General features: G+C 37.8%; 2 protein-coding genes across 6 annotated transcripts; both read left to right on the top strand.

The window, feature by feature from the left end:
- The first annotated feature begins 4 nt into the window (after nt 1-4).
- On the top strand, nt 5-20322 carry LOC113665010 (TPR repeat-containing protein DDB_G0287407). 5 transcript variants are annotated; one of them, XM_089201337.1, is made up of 26 exons: nt 5-81; nt 1344-1454; nt 2969-3371; nt 4735-4803; nt 5495-5601; nt 6533-6666; nt 7601-7734; nt 8219-8347; nt 8453-8545; nt 8781-8837; nt 9002-9144; nt 9856-9961; nt 10726-10830; nt 11399-11572; nt 11837-12024; nt 12122-12333; nt 13312-13579; nt 14120-14225; nt 14867-14995; nt 15332-15447; nt 16272-16404; nt 16559-16675; nt 17234-17368; nt 17575-17664; nt 18249-18407; nt 19336-20322. In XM_089201337.1, the coding sequence occupies exons 2-26, from the start codon at nt 1375-1377 to the stop codon at nt 19444-19446; spliced, it is 3498 nt and encodes a 1165-aa protein (XP_089057463.1). In that variant the 5' UTR covers nt 5-81; nt 1344-1374; the 3' UTR covers nt 19447-20322. The 5 variants fall into 5 exon arrangements, with proteins under 5 accessions (XP_089057463.1, XP_089057464.1, XP_027036464.2 ...); XM_089201338.1 differs by lacking the exons at nt 5-81; nt 1344-1454 and adding an exon at nt 1842-2010; XM_027180663.2 differs by lacking the exons at nt 5-81; nt 1344-1454 and adding an exon at nt 1888-2275.
- A 371-nt stretch (nt 20323-20693) lies between these two features.
- On the top strand, nt 20694-27569 carry LOC113665011 (U1 small nuclear ribonucleoprotein A). The gene is made up of 6 exons (XM_027180664.2): nt 20694-21100; nt 22218-22390; nt 23763-23868; nt 25184-25267; nt 25741-25858; nt 26626-27569. The coding sequence occupies exons 1-6, from the start codon at nt 21037-21039 to the stop codon at nt 26783-26785; spliced, it is 705 nt and encodes a 234-aa protein (XP_027036465.2). The 5' UTR covers nt 20694-21036; the 3' UTR covers nt 26786-27569.
- Nucleotides 27570-27890: the final 321 nt, after the last annotated feature.

Genomic DNA, 27890 nt, shown 5'->3' with positions numbered 1-27890 from the left:
TCTTTTTCAAAATCTTCTCCCCCGATAGCGACCGCCACAGATGTTTTCTTCGATCTTTCATGAAAATGCTGCAGTCATCAGGTATGGCATAACTTCCGTTCTGCTAGGTTGTAGAGTTGTTCCTTCTGAGGTGACCTTAAAGGAGATATTAGGCTGTTGTCAACTCGTGACTTTCGCGTTTGAATTTTCTCCTCGAACAACACCAGCCAGGAGCCCCATGGTTTCGGCAGAAGCTTTGTACAATTATTTTTTTGCGCTTTAGAGAACAATCTTTGAAAAAGTTCGATCATTTATGACAACCTTCATTTCAAACTTAACATTTACCTCTGTATTTTAAACTAAAGCAATTTTAGCGATTAACATTGAAATTACTCGATGAACTTTGACGACGAAGAAACTATTCAAGTGAAAAAAATATTTCCAAACAAATAACATTTCAGGCTTTCAAGTTATCTGGGAAAGTTCCATTTTTTGATTCAGTCGCTCGATTTTAGCCATATTGTCACAAGAGAGGTATGATGAATCACCTGTCAATATTTCATAACCGTCACCAGCAGAGTGGAAAACAAAGCATGCACCATATTGCCAAATCCTACAGGTGAAGAAGAAGAACGCGATCACGTTTAGTAGCAACCTCGTTCCCAGGGTCCTCCCTTTTTCTCCCGCAGATTGCTGCTGGGGCCAGATCTCTGAAATATTAACTGACCAACTATCTAAGACATTTATCCATCACAATTAAAAATTTTCCTGGATGGTTGTCCCTCCTGTGCTCTCCTGAGTTTGTCTTTTCCATTCGAAGCATACGCCTGTGGTAGTTTTCCCTTTTTTGTTTGCTTGTCTACGGTGTGTAAAATGTTTCTCAAATAGTTATCATGACAAAGATGATGTATATTGTGATGGGAATATTTTGATGACAACAAGTATTATACGAAGAGGATTCCAAGAGTTCGAAAGTTTTATTTAAGAGGATATAAAGGTTTAACAAAAAATAAAATGTTTAATTTCAAAAAAGGTCCAGGATCTAAAGTTAAAAATCTTAAAAGTTAACTTGGACACAAAAGCAACACTATTCCTGTGATAAGGTATGAAGTGATTAATCAGGGGTTTCTTTCAAATTTCGTTAAAAAATCATTATGGGCATCGGTCTCAATAGTTAATTTTGCTGTATGCCCCAGTCTTTCTCCATATTATGTTCTTAGAGTAATATCGATCCTTACCTCGCGTTGTGGCGATGCACTCGGTTCAATGTGTTTTTGTAATTTCTATTTTACACTTCCACATTTTCACTGCAACAATGCAGCTAAAGATTATATTTCTAATATCATCGTGTAACTACTTTACAGAGAGCTTAACTGAACGCCCGTTTTCAGTGTGATGGAGAGCTCAAGTGTGTCTGTTTTGTCGATATTCTGTTGTCGAAGGAAAAATGTCCTTATCATTCAAGAAAATGAAGAGTAAGTAAATCTCCTCGGTTTCTTTTTTGTGTTCGAAGTCTTAAAGAATGCCTAGTTCTTTAAAAATACCCACAGTCATTCTTTATCGCCTGTGTGTGTGCGTGTGTGTGTGTGTGTGTGCGTGTGTGTGTGTGTGTGTGCGTGTGTGTGTGTGTGTGTGTGGGAGGGGGGGGGAGGGGGGCGTCCGAGGATTTTTGATGTGTCACGAATAAATTTACCTGATTCTCCCATAATGCTCTGAAATATCCTTATGACCGATAATTTGCAGTCGATTTTCCATAGTCTTCCCTTTATACTCTGTTGGTGACGACTTATCCCTACCCCGTTGCCCTTGAAAACCATGTGATCCTGGAAAATCTTTCCCGACCCCTCCATGTGATAAATAATAACTCTTCAGAATGCCGCCTCACGCAAAACACTTTTAGGGTTGCGTGACAAAACCAAACACAAGCTTCGTTGATACTTGAGGTTTGAAACGGAGGGAATTTTACTAGCTGAGGAGCGGATAAGCGCGAGAGGGATCTGTTATGGGTGATTACTAAAAAAATAAAAAAAGGTATTTCTGCATAACGAGTTACCAACCAAAGTACAATTGTAGTGGTGTACTTTTTATGTTATCATATGACATTGAGAAGGCTAGCTACGGATAATTATAAATTTTGGGTCCAGACTGCCTGGTAATTGAGCTATAAACAAAGAACTGAGATTAGGAAGTCGTCATAACCTTTATACAAAATATCACTTCATAAAATTTATGAGAGCACGTACGCATGACTATCAAATTCGTCGGTACGGTGATATTGGAGAAAAACTCACAACCGGTTAGTATCGGCGTATTTCTTTAATCCTTTTTTGGTGTTGTTGGTGTCTAAATCTTGGGAAATTATAAGGAATGCAAATTTCCGTGACTTTCGAAAGAAAATACCACAGGAAATGCGCTAGGTAGTCTCGTTAATGTCCTCAATGTGTTAATGTAAAACACCTCCGCTTTATTATGAATTGAAAATCAATGCCTAATCGTGTATGGAAAACACAAAGTGCTCTTTTTAAGTTGCGACTGATTGAGTACAGATATTTAAAGCTTTTAGGGCGTTTTGCACGGTTGCATGTTTGATCAGTAAGCGATTTTCGGTAACTACGGTATTGAGGGCTTTTTGAGGGGAGAACGTTCTTCATTAGCAAAAAAGAGACTGGGTCTGGAAGACACACTGTTGGGCTCACCATGGCCGCCGACCGAAAATTTTGTAAGGAAATTAGCCCTTTGTGTTTTCTCCATTCATGTGCGTGAAAGTAGTAAACAACGCCGTTGCTACAAGCAACGTGATATTAAAATGCTAAACAAAACTTGGTCTTGAAAACAATAACGCAATTTTATGAAAATGTATGATAAGTAGTTAGGACAGTGTTGCGTGGTCGACGATGGCTGATTTTGGATACTGCCTCGGAACCTTTAGGTTTTGGTGTTAATTCAATACCTCGCGGATACCTAATCCTGACCTTGTTTGTATTAATAGTTCTATGGGTTGCGGAACCTCGAAGCCTCCAGTTGTAAGCGCTGCACATCAAACACGAGCACCTTTGCCCTCCAAAACTCACGACGATAAACCGGGGCAGCATCGAAGCATCCAACAGGATAGTCGCAAACCGGAGAATCCGCGCATCGAACAGAACGAAACTGAAAACCAGCACGAGTATATCGACAGTAGTGAATTTCACCCACTCTCCTACGAAGAAGTCGCAGCTTTACGTCCAAGCGATCCTGAAAATATGTGGGCGATTGTGAAGAAGACATGTGACAGAAACAGGGAATGGAGGCTGGACTCTGTAAAGAATCGACGAGGTTGGAAAACGATAAGACTCTTTGTATCTTCAACTTTCCGTGATTTTCACGCCGAGAGGGAAGCTCTTGTGAAAGAGGTGGGTTGTATTATACACGACAGAATACAATCGATAGAAGATAATCTATCTGCTGAACCAAAAACAGTGCTTACGAAGAAGTCTCGCAGTAGACGAAAGAAAGAGGTTTTAAGCTGATTGCTTACAGCGTTTGATTTTCGTGTGCTTCATTCCTCTTGTAAGATGTAAAAACCCTACTTGAGAGCGTTTTCTGTATAAAATTTCTGCTTTATTTTCATGTATAACCTTAAACGATAACTCAAAGTTCTGTCCCGTTCTAAATACCTGTAACAGAGAAAAGTTAAATATGTAATGACTGCTGACAAGAACAGTTTGATCAGAACCATTTTCTTACTCATAAAGATTAGATCGTCGTATGAGAGGAGAATAACGACTTTAGAGTCTGGACTCTTAAAGACCACAACGAAAGGACATTCTTACTCAGATCGTCTTATGAGGAGAAAAACAACTCTAGACTCTAGACTCTAGACTCTTTGAGACCACAGTGAGAGGACAAATTTTCTTTTACCAAGATTGTGTTGTGTTATTTAATTAGTAATCAAAACAAAATGGCGAATTTCTATCAAGCTTCCTTGATGTAATCTGACCTACAAATTAATTTATTGCCCAAATTTAAAATTTACAAGATATTGGCATCTTAATACCATGTTCTAAGTTTTGCATATTGATAAAATATGAGTATATTTGCATGTTAAACTGTAGGGAATGGTTAGGTACTTTTGTCAATTGCTTTGACAACATGTTATCATCAAGTCTCAGCGAACAAGAAATGCCATCTGCTTTTACCATGGAAAAGCTTACTTCATTTTGACAAGTACAAATTGACTAAGGAAATGAGTAATTCATGTAGCAACTCTTATTTCTCTTCATCTTGATGCTCTTGTTTGTAACTTGAAAAAGTGTTGGTTAATGGCTTAGAAATGATTTTCATGATTTACATGCAAAATTGTTTGCACTTATTTAGAATTTAATGTACTCATTTGCAACAGTATAAATAAGATCAAAGAATTGAATGGTGAAATGTTACACCTAAATCAATATGTATATCACCTTTTTACATGTACTTTTTCAAATGAATTTCATGTTGAAATGATTTCAAACTAGTCTAATTTGTATTTCCTTTGTTTGAGAGATTAATTGGTAATGATTTTTTAACAAAGAACAGTACAAACAAGCAAGTTTGAAATCATTTATTTTTCAACCTGAAGTTCATTTTGACTGAACTGTAAAATATTTTTTACAAATATTATTTCTCACATCATTACAGTATAAAAGTTGATCACAGAGAGATGTATCTTAGAAGCAGGTTTATAACATAGTTTTGAGAAATTTTTATCATGCTGTTTCAAAAATTTGTCCCTAGGTTTTCCCAGACCTGCGTCTTTGGTGTGAACAAAGAAAACTTCACCTTGTGGAGTGTGACTTAAGATGGGTGAGTGTTAATCTACCATGAAAATTATTTGACTAGCTGAACAATGGAGACTTAAATTAACCCAAAGATGGCAAAAGCTTTAGAATTTTGTCAAACGAAGGGCTCAATGCAAAATATGCAAACTACATGTTGTTACAAGATACTACAAAATAACACCATGAAAACTTCTGAAACAAAAGTTAGTGAAATTACTAGAGTTGCTCAAAAACCTTTTCAGACTTGAAGGCATTTTTTTTGCCAAACCTTAGGATCCTGTCATGAAAGAACAACAAACTGATGCTATTTATTCTATTCCATGCAATGACTGTGATAACAAGTATATCAGACAGACCTAACATTAGTTTGGTACATTTTTGAAAGAGCATCAAAAAGCAGTCCTCTTTTGCAAAAAAGAAAATTCAGCTTTGCCATGCCTAACTAACCATACAGGATAAGTCTAAAATTATCACCACTATCAATGTTACCATCAGCCCCTTTGTTTGGAAGCCTGGCATATTAACTCCACCTAAGTTCTTCTAAAATTTTGATGATGGCAGCTTACTATCTGACATCTATTTACATCTTGTCAGAAAAAAGGGCAGTTAATTAGTGAGCATATAAAAGGACCTCTTGCTGCAGCAATTAGATCACTCCCTGCACATGACTGGTGTTGAATAGAAATGGATTAAAGGTTGTTCTGTTTCCAATTTAGGGAGTTCCTAAAGATAGCTCAACTGAACAGACTATCAAGATCTGTCTTGGCGAGCTTGATCGTTGCTATGAAGATAACATTGTGCCATATTTTCTTAATCTCAACTGGTAAGCTTGCCTTATTATTGCTGCTCATGGGCAAGTTGTTAGCTATAACACCAAAGAATGTCTTGTGCATGGTGGAGCCGATTACTTGTTATTTCGCAAACCAATTATATTTAACCCTTCAACTACCATAAGTGAATAAGACTAAATTTCCCCTTACAACATCAATACAATATCAAACAGACAAGTGATGAGGGTAAATAAAAATATCAATTACGATTTAATTGATTTTATCCAATACTAAGTTCTCTGAATTGACATTATAAGAATTGTTTGGCAGACAGTAAAGAGAGTTTTTTAATGTAATTTTTAATTTTCTAATTTTCTTTTTACAAAGGTATTCTAACATATCACATATCACTTTAAAATGAAATACCTTATAGGAATGCAAGATAAAAATTTTAAGAATTATGGATTTTCAAACTTACATACAATTATTATACTGATGCTTATTATTAACTAACCCTGTGACTTACTTGGTTAATTCATGCATGATTTACCTAAAAGTATTATAATTTATTACAGCTATCTGGTAATGTATCCTTTTTCTTAATGAAGTGCATGTCAATCTAATCAACAGTTCATGTTGTTAAAATGGATTTCCTAAGGAATATATCTACCTGAATCCCTATGATACAAAGATTATGCTTACAAGACCTTTTACTGACGGATACAAGCCATTGTGGCATGAAGTTTAAAATAGAGAAGGAGTATCCTATTCTCCATGTGAGAAGGATTGTATTCCAGTCAAACCAACCCCTCCCTTTTAAAGACTTCTTTCCAAGTTCCCTAAAAAGTTCTTTGGTGGAGTGTCACATTGTACGAAGAAAATATCTTCTACCAGTCTAGATTGTGACATGTTCACCCTAATTTACCCTGACAAGGATTAAACAATTACAAGATATTTATATTAATAGTTTTTTTTTATTAATAGTGCTCGTGCAGGCTGGATACCAACATTTGGTGACCTAACATATAATTTAGCTGTGCAGTATGGCTGGGTTTATGGCTTGTCTCTTACAGAAATGGAAATTGTACATGGCGCGTTTCGCAAGTGCAACCCTAATGGTGAGTAGTTAGTTGAAAAACTACTTGTACAATTTATTTTGGGGATTCCAATAACCTTTTCATTTCTAAAAGTGATAGTGTAATTTCTTTGCACTGTTCTAAAACATATTCATACAATGAATGTATGGCAATTGGTGAAATGAGGCTTGTGGGTGCAAATTCTTATTCAAGGTACCATGATCTCATTTATTGGTCACTGACATGAGTAAAATCTAGTTTCTCTTTAAGAACCATGTCTTTTCTTCCAATAAGAGCACAAAAATGAGAGTACCATTTATTTCTACTTTCCCAGGGTTGTTAAAATAAGCTGGCAACTGGTGCATTTCATAGTGCATCTCTGAAAAAGCAAAGTCCCTGTACTCAAAATCTTTGTGACAACTCTGTTTCCATTTCTTTTTCTTCTCCTAAATGGGGATGAGAGGTGATAAGATGGTGGGTAGAGAGAAGCCTGGTGATGAACAAGTAACCTTGCAATCACTTTACCTGTGTAATTGGTGTCTTCTTTTTCTTTGGTGTGAAGGGCAAGAAGTACACCAAAGTCTGTCTCCACCCCACACCTTTTTGCCCTTCACCTTCCACTGACCCCCCCCCCCCCTTAATAGTCTTTGTACTCACCCTTATATTTGACCTGTGGCCTATTGTTTGTTTATTGGCATCCAACCATACAGCTGTTTCACATTAGTTACTCACAACTAACATGTGCTCTTGAATCATGATAAAACAGTAAATTCTGTACTGGAGCTAAGTGGCTCATATGCATATCCTGGTTTCCATAGGATGAGGGGAGTAGATATTACTGCTCCCACTCTCAGGGATACCTGTCCATTGCAAAGTTATTTTCCCTCTAGACCCCAAGTCCACACAAAAAAAATCAATGAGCCACTTTGTTTATCTGGTGAATCATGACTGATTATCAACCCTGATTCCATTTCAGCTCTATTCCTGATCAGAGATGATGAGTTCACAGAAACCCTACCTAATGAAATCAAAGATGCCTTTGTAGATGGCAATGCCCTGTGCACGGAAAAAATGAAGAAACTTAAAGAAATGCTAAAGGAACATTTCCCTGTAAGTTTGCTCTTAAACAAGGGGAGAAATACATGTAACTTGAATCTTTCTCCAAGAGTAGAGGGCAACTTGAAAAGTGATTTGAACAATTTTGAGAGGCTAGAGTGTTTTGATCATTTCTAGTATCATGAAAAATTACCCTTTATGGCCCCAAGCCCATTTTTTCAAATATAAAGTGTAAAATTCAACTGTAAAATAGTGGGCAGTAAAAAAAATTGGGTTCCCCCCTCCAACCGAAAAAATCCCTAATATCAATGGGAGGTCATTTCACGTGCAGTACATGAATTCTAGTGAGCTGAACGATACTCCTGTAACACTTTCGTTTACCACATTGGTGCGATCACTTATTTGCCGATGAAGAGATTGTAAAAAACGATCAAGAGACAGAGAATGAAGAGACTCATATGTCTGCTGGTAGAAACGATTTACGAAAAAGTTGTTGTGACTGTGTAACAAAATTGTTGCTGTGTGTGTTGTGTTTAAGGCTGAGAACATTGTTCACTACAAAGTTGATTGTGACGCTAGCAGCGTAAAAAAGAGTGCACAGCTACAGGATGAGAGGGAAGTGAAGCTGAATGGAATAAACGGCTCAGAATCAGTCTTTTACAAAACAGTGAGTTTGATTTTATTACTCTTGGTTTTGGAGTTTCTTTAACTTTGTCTGTTGTGCTTGTAACGTGCATTCAGATGTTAATGTCGATCTCCTGTTCTTCTTTAGGTTTTTGATTTCTTCAAAAGTCGTATTGAACACCAGTATCCTCTCGATCCAACCCCAGAAGATCCGCTTGAAGCTCAAAAGACAGCACATGAGGTTTGACTTGGGTTTTCCTGTACGCCCTCATATAAATAACTTGGGGCTGCAATAAAACACTCAGAATAACAGATGGTTGGCAGACTGAAGAAAAAATCCCCTTCCTGGATATGTAGGCTGTGTTTTCAGAACCTCACAATTTTTTATGCATCAGTTAAACACTTAAAGACAGGCTGTTATTTGAAGGATTGTGTTGCTATCATAAATCTCCTTTGCTCCCTATTTCTTGTTGTAGTCATTTTTGGACACTCGAGGACAAGTGGTTCTTGGAAGAGACAAGATTCTTGACGAGGTAGGTACAAAGGAGTTTTATGAATTAATTTAAGTATAATATGGAGAGGGAATCCTTAAAAACTTTCCACGTTTTATCTCGTACGTCCTGTTTACTGAGTGAGTGCCTGAATAGTGCTATGATAAGGCTTTCTCTTACGCTGTGCGAATGTTTTGTTTTTCTAGATAGCGAACTACATTGTGAACGACACTTCCAATGCACCGTTGCTGCTTATTGGTAATGCAGGCTCAGGAAAGTCAGCCATTATGGCCAAGAGTGCCAGTGATGCTTTAGCTAAGGCTGAAAGAGGAGAACTGCCTGGGGCCAAGTAAGAAATGAAACTAAACTTATGGAAGAAATGATTAAAATCCATGCCATTGAGGTTGATATAGCTTACATTTTAGGGTTCAATTTACACCTCTTAACGTACAGATGCTACTTATCCTTATTCATTTTTACAAATTCAATGAATTGAATCATAATTCGCCGAGTGAACGATATATGAAGATAAAGATCATCCTCTCAGGCGAACTGAAAAATTCGGGTTTCGACGGGATTCGAACCTCTGCCTCCCTGATACTTCTAGGACGCCACGAGCGACTGAGCTACAAAACTGCTTGCTTGGAGCAAGGCAAATTTTAGTGAATTCGTCGTTCCCGTATGATCATAAAGAAAAGACAGAAATCATATTTTGTCTAGCGGACGATATACAGTACCTTTTTTAGGAATATCTGTAACCTTTTACGCTCTAACACCTGTATGCATATTCATTATACTATTCTCTATACATAGAATTGGTTGAGCAATCAAGCGCCTTTTTAGTTGATGGTCATTTCATTTATTCTCTTGACCTTAATTGTGTAATTCAGGGGTGATATTGTAAGGAGAAATTAGAAGCTCATCACTCTTGGGATTCAAAGGGTCCAGTTCAGCTTATCTTCAACGATCTTTTTTACTTGAATAGATTGCCACTACTTTGACAATTACTTTAGACCCGAATGTCTTGAAGATAGAAGTATTTGTTCATTTTATTTTTCAGGGGATCGCCGTGCAAAGTGTTTTTTCATTTTGTTGGAGCCACACCTGGTTCCACTGATCTGGCTTTCTTCTTGCAGAGGTTGTCAAGGGAGATTAATGTTTCCAAGGTGACAAACGTGTGCTTTGCATTACATCTCTTACATAAGTGATGTATTTTTTGGTTAGGGGATTCTGTAGTGCGCTCGTCGGAATCCTAGCTAGGTCAGTCTCGAACGGGAGTCACAAAGGGAAACTACGACAAAATGCGGCTGGTATTTTTCAATTCCACTGAAGTTTTGCTTAGGTTGAAAAAAAAATTAAAATTGGCATTACCATTTCTTTTCTTTTTGCAATCGCTTTTATCAAAAAAAACTAATCTCGGCGACGTCCGCCATTATTTTACTCACTTCACTCTTAACATCAAATCGAGATTAGCACTCATGCGGACGTCTTGGAAAACAGACTTCCGCTCGAGAGATAATCTAAGAACAATTGGATAATTTGGTGTTGTCAACTGAGAATGGAATTCCATTCGCTCTGACTAAAGGAAACGTCAGCTTTGAAACTCTCTACGGTGGCCAATTTACGTTATCAACTCAGTTGATAAACCAAATTATCTTGTTACACTCCTCAGCCGACCACTGACATTTTCTTTAGAAGCTTACCGTTCTAAGAATAGTGTAGGTGGAATTGACATATTTTCTCGAAGTTTTGTATCAAAAGCCCTTTAAAACAAATAAACTGCTGGGGATTACCACGTTGGAGTGGGGGGGGGGGGGGAGGGGGGGGTGTGGGGATGGGGATAAGCGGTATTCTAGTATCTTCATATCACAAAGACCAGTACTCTGTCCGTAGATTCTCCCGTCCAATTTTGTGTGTTTTTATCTTATAGCGAGATGTAGTCAGTGACTTGGACTCTTTAGTTCAACTGACCAACAGTCTTTTGTCAAATAAGAACACAAAGCCTTGTGTTGTGTTTGTGGATGCTATTAACCAGGTGCGCTGCTTCACTATCTTCGTACTTATTTTTTCCCACCATAAAGACTTGCTTTTATGAAAAAGGAAACCCAAAATTAAAAAAGTGCTTTTGAATTTACTGTCGTAAAACCTGAACCAAAGCAATCACAACAGCCAATCGTAGCAGGAAAAATATCTCTTTTAGTCAATGAGAACTCGAAGTAAAAACAAAAAAACTGCCTGAAGCGCGGGGTTTTAAACTTACTAACCGTAGCTTGGTTTAACTCAAGATTTGCTTTACTTTTTTAACACTTACGTTCCAAAGATCTCATCAGTAATTCCCCTCACTGTCTGCCATACAATTCTTTTTACATACTTTTTCAGTTGGGAGAATGTTAATCAGCTCTACTAATAATCCTATGAGTGTTATTTTCCTTTATTCTCATCACCTGTCTGCTTGATTTTGTATTGAAATTGCAAGGAGAAATTATGTCTCGGTCACTCATGAGAGTTAAAGGGTTCTTTGTTGATCTGCAGCAAAGGCAAAGAAAAGGGTTTGCTTCTTTCAAAAAGGGTTTAACGGAGAGGTGACGTCTTTCTTTGTTTAGATGGACGATGATAAGATCCAGTATTTAACCAGGTGGCTACCGGAAAACCTTTCACCGAATGTTAAGGTGGTGCTGTCCATGATCAATGACACAGAATGTCACAGACTCCTGAGATCCTATAAGTCTGGACCGAGAGAGATCACTTGTGGTCAGCTTGATTACCAGTCTAGAAAGGTATGAAAGAACTGCTGAAATTTTTCACAATCCCTTAAAACTTGGTCATTGATTCTCAAGAATCTCCAGGATAGAGACTCGAGTCGAACTTAAAAACTCGATTATTGATATTCGATTCTCAAAACTAGATTCAGGTGTCGCGAAACATCGATTCTCGATCCTCGATCCTCGATCCTTGATCCTTATGAAAAGCTCTTTTAGCTTTTCTTAACTTGAGTTTATGGAACTGGTTAAGGCTTATTACTTTTTCTTTTATTTCTTTAGCTTATCGTTGAGAACATTCTAAGACTGTACAACAAACGGTTGGATGACAGACAGATGTCCATGTTGTTGGAGAAGCAGGGTTCATCAAATCCTTTATGGTTAACACTGGCGTGTGAGGAGCTCAGGGTGTACGGAGTGTTCAATCTAATGGACGAAAAGATCGCAAGTTTGTCTGATGATCTGATTAGGTGAGTAACTGCCACGGCATCAGCTGTAGCGATGAAGGATAGCAGTAGTCCAACCTGTCTTGGCAAACGTCAAATATGTTTGTTGTATTACTTTTAGTTTGGAAGAACAAGTTCTGACTCGGTTTGAAGAAGAAAACGGCGGTCAGGTTGTAGTAGCCACAGTATGTCTATTGGAGACGTCACGACACGGTCTGCTGGAAACAGAACTGCTCCAGATGCTGGCGGAAGAATCCACACTTACCCCACCCCCCTACGTCGAGGGTGAATCAGATCAGATCACAACAACAGAAGCAACAACGACTGACTCAGGTGAGCTGAAGTTGTTTGTCTCCCCACAGGTTCCTCATACCAAATATTCAAGTTGCAGGTCAAAGATTCGATCAATTATTGAACTACTTCACGTAGATGACGGAGGGATTTAAGTCAATAATTTCATTATATCCTTAGTCCTATTTTGGTATTATGATCCATCAACATATCTCAAACACAGTAAAACAGAAGTTATGCTAAGAATCGAATTGAAACAAAGTATTTTAAGGATTTTTCCAAAGGGGGAGGGTTGCCACTCTGTGTCAAACAGAGGATACTTACGAGATTGTCATGTCGACCTCCATACACCGCGTTTTACTTAATGTGACAAAAAGAAGCTTACAAAGGAGGGGGGGATTCCCAGATCCCAAGATTCCCCTCCCCTCCTAGTTGAACTAAAGAGTTTGTTCACCTCGCTTAACCGAAAAAGAAAACTGACAATGATTCATTCTTAACACAAAATAATTTTACTGATTGAAGTTATTTATAAATACAGAAGTGAGAAAAATAGGGAAAAAAATATTTAGTTTTATCATCAAATCATTGTTAAGCGCCCCGCTTTTATGAAAATGACTTCCTTTGACGTTCCTTTGATTCTTGCTGAGAGTTAAAATTACAATGGAACAAATTTGCGGAAAGAGTAAAGCAATTATTTAGATGTCTGTATTGCAATAATTGCGCACGAATATGTTTGTAAACGAGGTAAATTTTCAAGTAGTGTTGTTATTCACATTTTATTAATACCTGTATCACAAGTTTCATGTGGGTGATGCCTGACGAGGGGCTCACGTTCGAAACGTCAGCTTTCGAAATTCTTTGCGGTGGCAATTTACATTTTGAACTCGGTTGATAAAACCAAAGTGTCTTGTAAAACCCCGCAGCGACGCAGCACCACAGTTTCTCTAGAAACTTACATCCCAATTATTTATTTATGTTAATTACTGTTTTTTGATTCGTTTGTTTGTTTTCAACTTTTAGCTCCAGATCATAATCTAACAGTAGCAGACAAACTGGCCAAGCAGGTGGACGAGACATACATACAGAAAGACGAGGACAAAGAAGAAAAGGAAGATGAAGCGAAAAAAGCTACTGGCCGGAAACAAAAGAACGAAAAGAAATTTCTGCCGGCTGTCAAATGGGCGTTGGTGTACCGAGCCTTGAAACCGCTGCTTCGACCGTGTGGAGACTTGGGCGAGGGAAGATTGGATTTCTATCACAGATCTATCAGTAAAGCTGTAAGGAGAAAGTGAGTATAGGGTATTTTCCAACGACATTTTTCCTCTCCTCCTCTAATCGCTCGTAACTCTGTATGTGTTTGTTCCAATAAGGGAGGAGTTGTTGTCCTTCTGTTACGCGACAGTAGGTTTCCCCCTCACCCCAGTAATAAGAGCCTCTGTGTCCCTTACTAAACATTTGGAGTCAACCCTTTACCGAGTAGATGTAGATAGGAAGACTCCCGGAGGAAGTTTCCTCGTCTAAGACCCAATTAAAACAGAGCTTTGACAATCTTCATGTTTTACATCAAACATCCGCTCACATGTATTGTACTTGCTTGAAACACTACCTTTTTCAAAGATAGTGTTTTTCGATGATTACCGCTTGGAGAAGGTGATGGTCACCTTAGTTTACCAGTATTTCCACCAAACACTGAAGAAGGAAAAAATTCAAATAATTGTGCATGGTTTGAATTGATTGTACAATAAATAACAGCCCTTGAGCGTGACTCTGATTTCAATTTAATTTTTTTTCATCAAGTATGACTGTGTCAAATTCTCTCCATGCAAAGGTATTTCTCAGGATCAGAGGGATATACAAAACATCAGTATACTTTCTGGCATGGTAAACACGCGGAGTTCTTCGAAGGAAGTGAAGATTTTGATCGCAAATCAGAGGTAAACTTCTGTAGAAAGAGCCCTGTTCTGAATGCTGATTAGTTATTCGCCTAATTTCATTGGTAACTTGGTCACAGTTTTTTTTAATCACCCTGTCGTATTATCCCGCTTCCTTTTGGTGATACTTTTTCGTCTCACCAAAATTAAGAATTGAAAGGATATGAGATTGAATATGAAGCTGATTACAGAGTGCCCATGCGCCGATTAGCTCAGAAGAAATTCATGTCAAGTATATCTTCCTCGGACCACTCTGAGTTCTTAGAGAAAAGTAATAAATAAAACTCTGGCTTTCGAAGTTTTGCTTCTGAATGGTTAATTCAAATTTTTTATCAAGATGGCTTTTTCTTCGATATTCGTTTATAACTCTTATTCGACCCCACCCCTCCACACCGTAACTTCAGGTTGCATCTTCCCCTTACTGTTCCCTATACATTTTTATGGTACTGACTAAGAGAATTTGTTTTAGCAATCAAGGTATTCCTTTAAAGGTGATCATTTCCTTTATTCTCTTATGTTTGATTGAGCAATAATACTATAAGGAGAACTTAGATGCTAGTCACTCTAAGGAGTTGAAGGATTAAGGTTGCTGATTGTACATCCTCAGGTGTGGTCTGTAACTATCTTTTTGATATCCTGGTTAGGAACTACCTTATCACCTTGAGCAGCTATTGGACAACAACAGATTAACAAGGTGCTTATTAGAATGGGAGGTATTTGGACGGCTTTTTAACGATGACTTCAGTATAGACCTTCTCAGATCGTGGCAAAAGGTAACTGATAAAAATATTTATTTAATGTACTTGTATATAAACCCAGGGTGTATATTCTGCTTTAAAACGCTGACTGAAATCATGCAGAAGTGCTCAACATAGAACTGCACAGGAAAATTAATATCAGCCTCGTGAGTGACATATCGGCTGTTGCCTTCCAAACGCTTTCTCCATAAACGTCAATTAACTAGAATAGCGTTGAGAAACAATGCCTTGTTTCCAAATCAGTATAAGAATCTTTTCGCTTTTGACAAAATTTCTATTTCGGTCGCCACCTGTCATCCTGAGTGCAGTGAGCAAGTAAACATTTAATGAAATGTATGCGTTGTGTGACAGGCTGGTGGATATGCTACAGCGTCCGCTCTATATAAGGAATCGTTAGCGGTGTTACGTGACTCGAATGCCCCTAATGAAGAAATAGCCAAGAGAAGTGAAATGGTTGTCATGTTCTTGTAAGTAAACGAACCTTAATGAATATTTGTTATCCAGATGGCTTTTGTTATAAATAAAACCCTGGTGTGTGAGAATTCCTATAAAAGTTACGGATAAGTTCTTTCACGGTTTTACAGTCTGTAGGGTTGTGCAAGCCTGGCCCTGGGGAGGGGGAATACTCCGTCAATTTGCTCAGAAGTGCGTGTGCCTTTACACAGTGTTTGTTCGATCTTGAATCTCCATGTAGCTTAGTACACACACCCTCCCCACCCAGGCTCCCCCCCCCTCCACCCTGAAGTACAAGTTAGTACCGTAAAGTCTGTTGTGAATGAAATCTTGAATTATGGTTTGGGAAAGACAAGAAAAAAGTTTGCTCGTCTCGTCTAGTGTCGTTCTTCACACCAAACTGTTCATCTTAAGAATAAAGGGGTAAGTTTCTAAAGAAACTGTGGTGCTGCGTCGGTGGGAGAGTATAGCAGGTAATTTAGTGTTAATAACTGAGTTGAAAACGTAAATTAACCACCGTAAAGGGTAAAAGAGCTGACGTTTCGAGCGCTAGCCCTTCGTCAGACTAACTCATAGGAATTTTTTATAGGAATTATCAATCGCTCTGATCACCTGGAACAGGCTCAAGCACTCCTTGCTTATTCTTTTTCATTATGTGATTCTAATTTACAAGTCATAAACCTGTGATCATGTCAATGAAAGCCACTAATATATTTTTTAGAATCTGTCTGATGTCGCATATCGTTAGTCGCTCCTTTCCAGTCCCTTTCAGCGATACAAACGGACATGCATGTCCAACATGAAGAGCAACGATTGTTTCTTTTTTTTTTCAATACAGGATCCAAGCAGGGCAATATGAAGACGCACACTTGCTGCTGAATGATTTGCTTAAACTAGAAGAGGAAAGTCTTGGCGCGCGAACCGACAAACTGGCTGACATCTATCAACTTATGTCCAAGACCAAGAGTGAGGTACGCGTAACTCGTAGTATTTGTGAACTGATGATTGCGTGACATTTGTCACGATTGCATGACGTTGTAACATGTGTTGAGTTCAGAGATTTCTTTGATTGCGGAACAATGATGTTGCATTACTTGGCGTGAACATTGCGGCTTTTATTTTCAGGTTGTAAAGAACTTCAACTTCGTGACAATGGATCAACTGGAACAGGACAAGGAAATCGTTGAATTCTGTAAAAAGTCCCTGAGTTATCGCAAAAAGCTTAGTGGTGAGGAACACGAGGTATGCAACCAAACATTTTTCTTTTCTAATCTGCAAATGTTTCCGATAAGTATAAAAAATCTCTCATTCACAACAAATGCAAATCTTGTCACGTTATTACTGTTCGCTTTAACGTTGTTCGAAAGCTTGCTATTCTATCTTGCATGACAAACCTTCAACACAAACGCGTCCAATTTTTGCCTCTGCCATTATATACTGCTCTCAAGTTTTCGTATCCATTCCCCCCCTCCCCTCCCTTTTTACTTGGCCTGAACGGGGCATGCCATCATTCGGCTTATGGTTTTCGTGTCTTTATTCCTAAGAAGGGTACAACGTTTCAAGATTTATTCTTGCTAGTCAGGGCTAGATCAGATCGATGTGTCATTTTCTATCAAAATGTTTCGTCTCAAACAAGTTAAAGAGATTCGTAAACAACTTTGCATCAAGCAGGGTCAGGGTGTTAAAGCCGAAAAATTACCTCGAGTACCCACCTCCTCCCTCTCGGGGAATTCTACACGGTGTTGTTTATTGTCTTTTGTTTATTGTCAGCTCATAATCATTCACTTGTTGTTCACACAGCACAAGACAGCCATGATTGACATACTCATTGCTCATCATCTGAGTATCGTGGCCGACTTGGAGCCACAAAACTCTGAACAAACTCGAAGAGATTGTTTCAAATATATAGATGAGGCCATCGACATCTTCATGAGGGTAAGATATCTTTTTTTTTTTCCACTTTGTAATTCTCTCCTTATAATTTTGAGAGATGTGACATAAGCACTCTCTGTGTTAGAGATAACTTCCTCATTAGATCATGCAGAGAATGGCATCTTGGGATTGTGACGACAATACCTGCTTCAATTCACTTTGGTAGTTTTCTTGCTTTGTAAACCTGTTCTGTCTCTTTTCCTTTGTAGCATGGAGACATGGGACACATGGCAGAGGCGATCATGACCAAGTCATTCATTAATCCACGTCATCGAAAATATTTCAAGGAAAAAGAAGAGGTATTTGAAGTTTCAATCTCATCAGCCCTTCCTTTGATTTTATCTTTGTTTTCTTTTTTGTTTTGTCCTCTCCTGGACGTATAAGAAGTAGTTTCTCAGTCTTCAAAATTTCATAGAAATACACTTTTCGTGTACTTTCTTCATAACTGTTAGTTGAACTTCGTATGTTAGTAATAGAGTGGGTTACAAATTGGTGTTTAGACGACGGGTAACCCTTCTTTCCTTGCGTAGTCAGTCGCGCGCGAGTCAAGAGAGAGCGTCGAGAGTCAGTAAGTTTGTTTCTTATTTCTGGCGTGGCCCGGACTTCTCGCTGAGTGCTCCCAAAGAAATTTCGGACATCTCGAACCGCGGACAGCGAGAAAATTTGGGAAGATTGCCTTCCTTTCCTTTTAATGTGTTGTTCACGTTCATGAATGGAGAATCCCAATAATCAGTCATCTCGAACCGCAAAAATTTGTTCCCTTGAAACACAGATTATCGCTAATGAAACTTGAAAATATTGAATGCCAAACGGTCGGTGTTTCCTTTCCCCTCTCAAGTTTACATTCAAGCCCTTCGTTTATTTTAACATTTGTTTTGTGCAGATGCTTAACAGATCCTTTGAGTTATGTCTCAAAACTTACGGTGAGAAGCATATGTTGACACTGAGGCTTTATCTAAACATTGGCATCCTATACGAAGACAACAGAGATTTTCAGAAGGCCTATGATTACTTCGTTAAGTGGCATGAAACGTGTCAAGAGGTGAGAGAATTGTTGAAATGACATTTGATTCGGTCAGAAATGAAAGGGACCGTAGCGCTAGCTTGTTTTAAATGTTCAGTTAATAAAGCAGAGCGTCACAGTAAACGGTGCGATAGTAGCGGCAGTGCGAAAATGAGGGAGGCTTGGGTCGAGTCGCACATTATGCGACCCGACCCAAACCTCCCTCTTTTTTTCACTTCGTCTCCAGTATCACGCCGTTTTCTGCCGCGCTACGTTTTACTGATTAAACTAACTGAACCCCTGGAACAGGCTACTCTAGGGCGGGGTAATATTGCGGCCTAAACCTACACAAAACGGTGATGATGGTCCAGCTTGTTCGACGGAAAAGTTTATTTAAAATTTCCCTGACTTACACTTCACATTGTCCAAGAAGCTTCTACGCGGCCCAGAAATCCTGTATGATTAACCTTTGACCCCCTAGAGCGACCAGCATCTAATTTCTCCTTACAATATCACCCCCAAATCAAACACCAAGGAAAAGTGAATATAGGAATGATCACAAACTAGAGAGGCCCTTGATCGTCAATCAAATTCTCCATGTCAGCACGTTAGGAAATGTATTTAGAACAGTATGAAGAATATGTATACTGATCAGTGTTTAGGTGTAAAGGGATTTTACTTGCCGTTTTTTAAATCCTTCTCATCCTTAGCCGTCCTGGTTCGTTCTTGGGTTATGATTGCCTCTTCTTAATTTTCTTTCTAGTCAAAAAGTACCTTTTGTTAGTATTGACTTAAATCTTTTGTTGATCGCAAAATCTTGTCTCTGTCAAGTAAGGTGAAAGTGGCCGCTTTACTCCAAAATTGTATCTTTTTCTTAGAATATATGAAGTTCTCATTTGTGATGTGCTTTTCAAGGTAGATTAAGTTACAGCTTTTGCTGACATTTATTTTAACGCTTCATGTTCAGGTGCTGGGACCTTCACACCCTAAAACAGGGCGCGCCCGCGATACTTTGAACGAAGCGACGTACGTTCGCATCCGAGAACAGAGAGAACGACAGGCCGCTGGCACGGCTTAAGGGATAACTAGTGTCAGTCACTCACTTAATACATTCACTACGTACCTATAATTTGAAAGCAGTACTAAGGCCACATTTAAAATAAGTGGTAGTTGATTAGAGACTCAGACAAGACTGTCCTTTGTGTCCTTTGGTCACTGCTATTATGATGACCCTGGGTCTAAAGTAATGTAGAAAAACCAACTTTGATTTCGTCTACTTATCGCTCTAGGCGTTTAAATTAGCCGCCACTTTTCCTTCCGCATCAAACGCAGCCCTTCGATTCTTTTTATAAGCCCTACTTCTCTCTAGGAAGCCCTCTCCAACTCCCACCCGGCTGGACGCGTTGGATATCACTAAACCTCACGTTTTTTAAACATAAATTACCCGTTCTGGTAACGGGTATGACGTGTAGTCACTTTTCACGTTTGTGAAGTTGAAGTTAACGTCTTGGAACACAGAGGATACTCAAAATAATGACCTGAGTATCAAAAACATTATGTCAGGCCGAAACAAAATATAACACGTTTTCGCCAACGTGGTTTTCTGTTTGTCTCGACCCAGCTCTCGAGCGATGTAAAGCACAGAGAAAACTAGGGGAAAATGTACTGGTTTGACCTCAATATCTTATTATTGTATACAAGCAGCAGCAATAGGAAAAGGAGAAAAAAATCCATACCAGTGAATCACGATTGCGAAGTTCGTAACGATTTTTGCAACGACGCAGAAAGCCTCAATTGCTCTCTGTGATTGTGTTGTACAAATAACGAGTGCAACATTTCTTGATAGTTACCTGAGGTACACAATAGCCTTCGAGGGATTTTTTGTACTTGGATATAAGCACCAAGATGTCTAAGTTATTAATTTAGACGAATCATAATAAAATACTGAAAGGTATTCATTGCTTTACAGTTCAGTCAATACGAGGTGCGTGTAAGTTTTTTTTTTCCATCTAGGGTCCCATGATAAATTTATGCATATTAAAGAAGAGGAAAACTTTCCTTAAGCTTGGATTCGGAAACCAGGACATTTCTAGGGTTTCTAGAATAAAAGGTTTGCCACATTTTTCTTGCTCCTTGCATCATTACAGTTCTACGGGCAAGTCAACAGCGACGAACGACTTCCCTCCCCTTTTCTCTCCTCACTCAATTTTCTTCCTACAAAATGGTTATTGCTTTTGCAACTGAATTTAAGTTCCTTTAGAATCGAGAGATTTTCTTTCGTCACGAACGAGTACTGAAGAAAATCGGAGTTCCCTGGACTCTAGTGGAACATTTTGCGGAGCACCTTTGGAAATCTTTTGCCGGTACAGTTCAGAGGTTCTTACATGTGGTAGATACTTGCAAAACGTGGAGACTTTGTTGTCTCGTGTAGTCTTCCATCGACACTTTAGAATCTAGAAAATCTTATCCCAATTTTGGTCATCTGGGTTTTTAATTATCATTATTCCTACTCTTTTGACGCTTTGTTGTCGTTAAAGGTATTTGATTCTCATCTTTGCGCCGAAAAAGAGTATTCTGCGGACCTTTTGCCAACTCAGTTATTTTCTGCAAACGAGCTGGGTACGTCGTAAATAGTTAACGGTTCATTCAAGGGCAACGAGGAATAAGAATGGAAAATCCACCGAATCAAACGATTTACATAAACAACCTCAACGAGAAGGTCAAGAAGGAGGGTGAGTTTATCATACCGAAATAGCTAGCTACAGTACGTAGTTGTAGTGCGCGAAACGGTTTGAAATGTTCCTCAGCTGAATGCACTACACACAAGTAGCGTTATATGGCCTTTTTATTGTTGTCTCTTTCTCGTTTAAGTGCACAGCCTCTGAGAGAACTACAGTCAAGGTTTCTTAGTGACATACGTATGCGCTTAAAACTAGAATTACTCAAAATTTAAGGCTGTTGACATCTGTGTACTTACTTTTTAATGCCGGCCTACACTTGTAGCTATTCGTGTTATTTACGGTTCAAAACTTATCTTAAGATTCGCTTTCTGTGTTAGTTGAACCTGTTATTCCAACATCTTTTATTTAAATACTTCAGCAACAAATTTTAATTTGATTTCTACCTTTGGTTTCATTATGCTGTCAAAGACTTCTAACACTGACTGAACCCACTCGTCTCCTCAATCAACTAGCCGCTTAGACCGCGCAGTCAACGTCCTTCGAGGGGGAGAGGGATAGAAACGAGACATTGCTCTGAGAGCATGCATGCATTTTTCTGTTGGAAGAATAACTATCATCCAAATCACCTGTATTCTCCTGTGGAAAGAGAAAAGGACTTAAGAGACAAGTCAAACAGCTTTATGGCTTCCTTAATGGTAGCCCGAACTATTTCTCTCTCACCAACAAACTCATGTTTCACACAACATCTCCCTTGACTCTGTTAGTGACTTCCACTCAGTTGTCATAATGTCAATCAGCAACAAAATTCCTTGTAAGAACTACACTCTCCTAGACAAACAGATGGCAAAATCAATAGTAATTTTTCAACCCATATGTAAACAAGAGCTGCAAATTTGTTAAAAAATTCTGAATTCTGAGAGCTCTTTTGACCACATGAATCACCGTGCTTGATCCCCACTTGAGAGTGCTTTTTCTACAATTACTTCACAACTTCGTGAATTATCAGAGACCCAAGTTCCCTTTCCAATACACTACAATCACTTAAGACGTCCTGTTTGTCTTACATGACACCAGGTATATTACCATATGATCTAAATGTCTGTCATTTGAACATGATTGAATTCTATACGTTGTTTACCTTATTCTGCCATTTTTCTCTCATCCTTAGAATTGAAGAAGTCGCTGTATGCCATATTTTCACAGTTTGGTCCAATTTTAGACATTGTAGCACTGAAAACTCTCAAAATGAGGGGTCAGGCTTTTGTAGTATTTAGAGACTTGCCGAGCGCCACCAATGCTCTGCGCTCTATGCAAGGGTTTCCATTTTATGACAAACCAATGGTAAGTTTTTGTCTTTTAAAGCCTGCAAACTCTTCAGCTGTCTCGGTATGTATGTTGTGGTTTGATCATAACGAGGCACTTGTAGTTTTTAACCCATTAACTTTCAAGATCTAATTGTTAATTCTTTTCTATTTGTAATTCTCCCCTACAAACTCTTCAGCTGTCTTGGTGTACATGTTGTAGTTTGATCATAAGAAGGAAGTTATGCCTTTGAACACTTGAATCTTCAAGATCTGATTGTTAATTTTCCCCTTTAGCTGCTACACATTTCCTTTTATATTAGTTACAATAGTTTGGTGTAAGATCAAGATAACTATCGATAAGTTTGGGTTTTCCCATTACCTGTTTGCTGGATTACGCATGGATATTTTAAGGAGAAGTTACAAGTTAATCACTTCTAGGAGTCAAAGTGGTAAGAGTGCTGACACAAGAGAAGCATCTAATAGAATTATGTATTAATATGTCTCCCACAGTGAAGTTGTTAAAAAAAAAAAACCTTGGATTCTCATTAATGAGAATTGCTTTTACATGCTCTCCCTCTCTCTTTCCTTTTTTTTTTTTTTAAGACTTACAATTTTTTTCTTTAGTAAGAAGAAATTGTTTTTAGGGTTAAAGATTCAGTGGTTAATTTCATGAGCATCAAAATATCTCTCACATAATTAATAAGAGAAAATTTGACTGGAAAATCTTCATCCAAAATTTTCTGTAAGTCAATTCACTGGAAAGTGTTAATTTTTCAAATATCCAATGTTTGAGCTTTGAAATTATAGCTAGTTAAGAACTCCGTGTGTGCCAAGCAAGCAAGTAATACAATTTTGACAAATTAGGGTTTTTATTGGTCTACAGAAAATTTTACCACCTCTGATATATTGTTAGTATGCTAATGAAATTTCTTTTTACTTATCAATATGGAAAAATTACACAGTATGAATTTTCTGCCTTTGATTGGAGTGTGTGGGATGTGTTGATTTTGAACGACTAAAATTTTTTACTGATTTGAAGAACATGTTTCACCTGTTATTTGTAAGTATTTTTTGAAATATTTCTCGAAATAGAGATGAAGTATTCTTCAGAGTGCTATTTTCAGTGTTCAAAGGGCTCATAAAAGTAATGAATTTCTGATTTCTCCAGTATAATTTTTATGTGAACAATATTTATCAAAGAAAAAATTGGTTACCTCAAGGCGTCAAATTGAGTACTTCTGTCAGTCTTTACCAACAGTAGTTAACAGCTTTTCCATGTTGTGTAATGGAAAGGTGAAATCGAGGAAAGTTTTCTATCAAAGTAAAGGTGTGATTTTTAAGAATAGAAATCTTTTCAGATTAACTGTGTAAATTTGATTAATTGTTTTTGGTCATGTTGCTTACGTTAGAGAATACAGTATGCCAAAAGCAAGTCTGATGCTGTCGCAAAAAAAGATGGAACATTTGTACAGAGGGAGAAAAAACCCAGAGAGAAGAGAAAGGCTCCAGAACAAGGTATAGAGTACATTAAACAACAATCTTTGAATTCATCTTTGACGCGAGAGAGCTAATTTAGCCAGATCAGCAAATGGAAAAAACAAAACATTTGCTATCTAATTTTCAGCACTTTTTGTTATGATCTGAAAATGTTTAGCAACAGTAGTGGACAGGAGAAGTTTTCCTATTTAGTTGTTTGAGAGATTGGAAGAAAGGTATTGAGTAGAATCAGATGTTTGTGTTTGAGGAAAACCAGGTTTTGAATGTATTTAGTATTTCAATGAGTGATAGGCAGTTTAAAAATAGAAATAATTGTAGAAATCCCATATTACTTAAGCATAGCAATCAACATACTCTGTGTTTTATAGCTCTAATTTGTTTATTGGTGAAATGTTTTTCGCTTTATTTTGGTGGAAGGGTATTGAAGAATTATGGTCAAGTTGCTGACAGTTCAACTCGCCAACACTAAGAACTGAGTCATTTGCGTCTAAAGCTTTTTTGGTCGTTGGCAATGTTCACCTTGCTTTATTCACCTTGAGATCTTTATAAACTTTGTTGGAAATAAAAAGAATTGCTTTTTATTAAAGATCTTGTCTAGAAAGCCAAGTTTTCTTAAAAAAATCTGACCAATTGACATGCTGAGTCTTTACAGTGTTGTTGTCACAATAATTTGTTCACATCTAAAGCTTTTATGGTCATTAGCGATGTTCACCTTGCTTATTTGCCATGAGATCCTTATAAACTTTGTTGGAAATAACAAGAATCGTTTTTGCTAGAGATCTTGTCTAGAAGGCCAAGTTTTCTTTAAAAATCTCACTTATTGACATGATGAGTCTTTAAAGTGTTGTTATCACACAATAACTTGTTTGCATCTGAAGCTTTTATAGTCATTGGCAATGTTTACCTTTATTTGCCATGAGATCCTTTTAAACTTTGTTGGAAGAAACAAAATTGTTTTTCCATTAAAGAACTTTTACTTTTCTATATGTTTAACTTATAAGTTGTACTGGATAGAAGACCAACTCGCCAACGTCTCTACTCGATTTTATAAATTGGTGAGTTGAACCGTCTGCAACTTGACTGGATACTGTATTGAAAGGCAAAAATAACTGACATTAATGGGAAAAAAAAACTGTTAGCAACAAATACTGGATATCTGCATATACATGTATGCTTTACAAAATACAGGGAATCAAACATTGTATTGAACAGTCTATAAACCAGGGTGATTTTTCTATTCCTTAGCTAAGGCCTGTTTCTAATAAGAAAGTTATTAATTGCAACCATCAACATGTTTGGGAATGTTTTTCTTTTTGTGTGACTCTGACAACAGCTAAGCCTGCCAAGCGACAGCCAGCAGCCCAAGCAACTCCAACAGCTGTGGTTCAGCCTTTAGTTGCCCCAGTTGCACCAAATGGTAATACTCTCTTCAGTAATATCTTTACAATGACTGTATTTTTGGGAAATCCAGAAGAAATTTTTACTGAAATTTGTCTTACTCCCAAGATGTGGCTTCACAGTTCAGTCAGTTATAGCACTTAACTATTATCTAGGAGGCACAGGTTTGAATCCCATTGAAGTATGGCCTTTTTTGGATTTACAGTGTATGTCAGTCTCTGAGCAACTGCACACTTAACCCTCCCCTAACCCAATAACAGTCAACTGAAACAAGTCAGGGTTAAAGGTTTCTTTTTGCTGTGTCTTTATTTACAGCTTGCCTGCAAGGAGCATTTATTTACTTGTTCGTACTAGTAAATTACTGAAGCAGGTTCTTATCATCAGATGTAATATCTTTTGTTTAATGTGCCAAACTGTCTGCATAGTAGTTACTAGTCAGGTTTCGATAGTTTTGATTGTTAATACTCTGTTGATTTTGTTTTGGTTCCACAGCCATCCCAACTCCAGTGCAGGCTGCTGTGGCAGCACCCGAACAGCCCAACAGTATTTTGTTCTTGACGAACCTGCCCATGGAGACAACAGAAATTATGTTGTCTATGTTGTTCAACCAGTACCATTTCCAGACTCTAGCCTTCTTGATTATTATACAGCCATTATTACTTAGCCCTTTACACCTTAATGTCAGTATGCAAGCTCTCTGTACTGTTCTCTACACATTTCCTATAGTGTTGACAAGGAGAATTTGTATAACAATCAAGAGCTCCTTTAGTTGGTAATTATTTCCTTGTATTCTCTTGATCTCAATGTTTGAATCAGGGGTGATATTGCAGGGAGAAATCAGATGCCAGTCACTCTTGGGGGGTTCTTGATTGTGAAACAAATTCTCCTTGTCAGCTTCTTAGAAAATGTATTGAGAACAGTGTAGAGAATATTTATATCTATGTCAGGGTGTGGAAGATAAAAGGACATGAAACACCAAAATGGTTGGTGATTCAATTAATGGCATTCACATAAATTCAATTGAAAAGTATCAGCCTGACGTTATATATTTATATCTGTTTATTTAAAAAGGTCTCCATTGTTTTCAAAGTTAAACCTTTTAATGTGGGGGCAAGAGTACCTGTTTCTCTGACAATCCCTCTTAAGTTCAGAGTTCTCTTACCTAGCCTGGATAAACATAGTTGCCTCTAAAATTTCTAAAATTACCATGGGAACCTTCCTTTAATTCTCCTGCTGTTTGTGCTAGAGAGGGTGCCATAAAGTACATTGCAATCTGGGTTGGCCTGTCGAAGTTTTGATGAAAAATTGTTTCAATGGTTTAAATGACAGTATTCTTGCTATTTTGTGTTTCTTTGTCCGTACTCTTTATTGTCACAGGTTTCCGGGAGTCAAAGAAGTTCGCTTGGTACCAGGACGTTCAGACATTGCTTTTGTGGAGTTTGAGAATGAATTGCAATCTGGAACAGCTAAAGATTCTTTGCAGGGATTCAGAATTACTCCATCAAATGCCATGAGGATTACCTATGCTAAGAAGTAATTGGCATTAAACTCAGTTCTTTTAACATATTCCATGAGAATGCCATTGTATACAGCCTTTTTATTGTCAGAATTTTTTGTTGTCATTAAACCTGGTTCAACTTGTGTTAGGACATGTTGTTCAGGTTAAGTGTCACAGGGTATGTGCTTGCTCTTTTAAATCTGAACTACATCATGGTTAAAGATTGTGACAAAGACTTCTTAATCCTATTGTGAAATTTTAATCCTGATCTTTTTATAAGCTCATTACAGTTAGTGGAACATAAGAGACTTCATGAATGACAAGAGTAATTTTCTAGTATTAGTGGCATTGCACCTTACTGCTGCGATAGTTAGATTGTATTAGCAGCATTGCACACAGCTGCATTTTACTTTTTCTATTCTTATTCAGATTGCAGCATTGCACATAGCTGCATTATTGTATGATAAATTGGTATTGTCATCGTTTCAACATTTTTCTATGGAATTAACCTTGTTTTTCTTTTTAGAGCAGAAGATAAGGTTTTCTTGTTTGGCTTTGTTTTAGATTGCAGCATTGCACAAAGCTGCATTATCTCTACTAAATATAGTATATTGAGCTGATTCACTGTTAGCATTGCACTTAAGCTGAAGTGATAGAACATGATATGTTGTCCCAGCATTGCACTTGGCTGGGGGCCAGTCAATGATACTACACTACCGTGCCTTTTCTGTTGCAACCCATCCAGGGCTAGTAGAAGCGATAAAGTAGTCAATGTTTGTTTTAGCAAAAACTTTGTCTCCATTAAAATAACTTTTCTTGGCAAGCCTTGTATTGCATTTTTTTAAACTGGGATACATGTCTTTGCAAATTGTTATCTGATTCGGCACAGTGTCAGTCTTGGGTTCACAATGATTTTATAGCAGAAAGAAATAAATTTGCAAGTGGGAAACACTTTGCTGAGAGTAGTATTTTGTTACCAGTTACTGATGAACTGAAATCCTCTCGAGTATTGGTGCTTTGTTTAGAAATCAAGGGTGCTTACCCAGCATTTAACTACTTTTAGTAAGCATAATATCTTGATTACCATCACATAATTCATAACGGGACTGCACCACAACATTGCCCCGTTCTACTGGTCCTAATC

The sequence above is a fragment of the Pocillopora damicornis genome, chromosome 3 (genome assembly GCF_964200805.1).
Source record: "Pocillopora damicornis chromosome 3, jaPocDami1.2, whole genome shotgun sequence".
NCBI classification, from domain to species: domain Eukaryota; kingdom Metazoa; phylum Cnidaria; class Anthozoa; order Scleractinia; family Pocilloporidae; genus Pocillopora; species Pocillopora damicornis.
The sequence above is the reverse complement of the archived record's forward strand: the minus strand, read 5'-3'. Positions and strand labels throughout refer to the sequence as shown.

Bases quoted from the DNA above. Each gene is read 5' to 3' on its own strand.
- LOC113665011 (XM_027180664.2), top strand. From the start codon at position 21,037: ATGGAAAATCCACCGAATCAAACGATTTACATAAACAACCTCAACGAG. The intron at 22,391-23,762 runs GTAAGTTTTTGT...TGCTTACGTTAG, and splicing joins CATTTTATGACAAACCAATG to AGAATACAGTATGCCAAAAG. The intron at 23,869-25,183 runs GTATAGAGTACA...CTCTGACAACAG, and splicing joins GAGAAAGGCTCCAGAACAAG to CTAAGCCTGCCAAGCGACAG.
- LOC113665010 (XM_089201337.1), top strand. From the start codon at position 1,375: ATGGAGAGCTCAAGTGTGTCTGTTTTGTCGATATTCTGTTGTCGAAGG. The intron at 9,145-9,855 runs GTAAGAAATGAA...TTTATTTTTCAG, and splicing joins GGAGAACTGCCTGGGGCCAA to GGGATCGCCGTGCAAAGTGT. The intron at 13,580-14,119 runs GTGAGTATAGGG...CTCCATGCAAAG, and splicing joins AGTAAAGCTGTAAGGAGAAA to GTATTTCTCAGGATCAGAGG.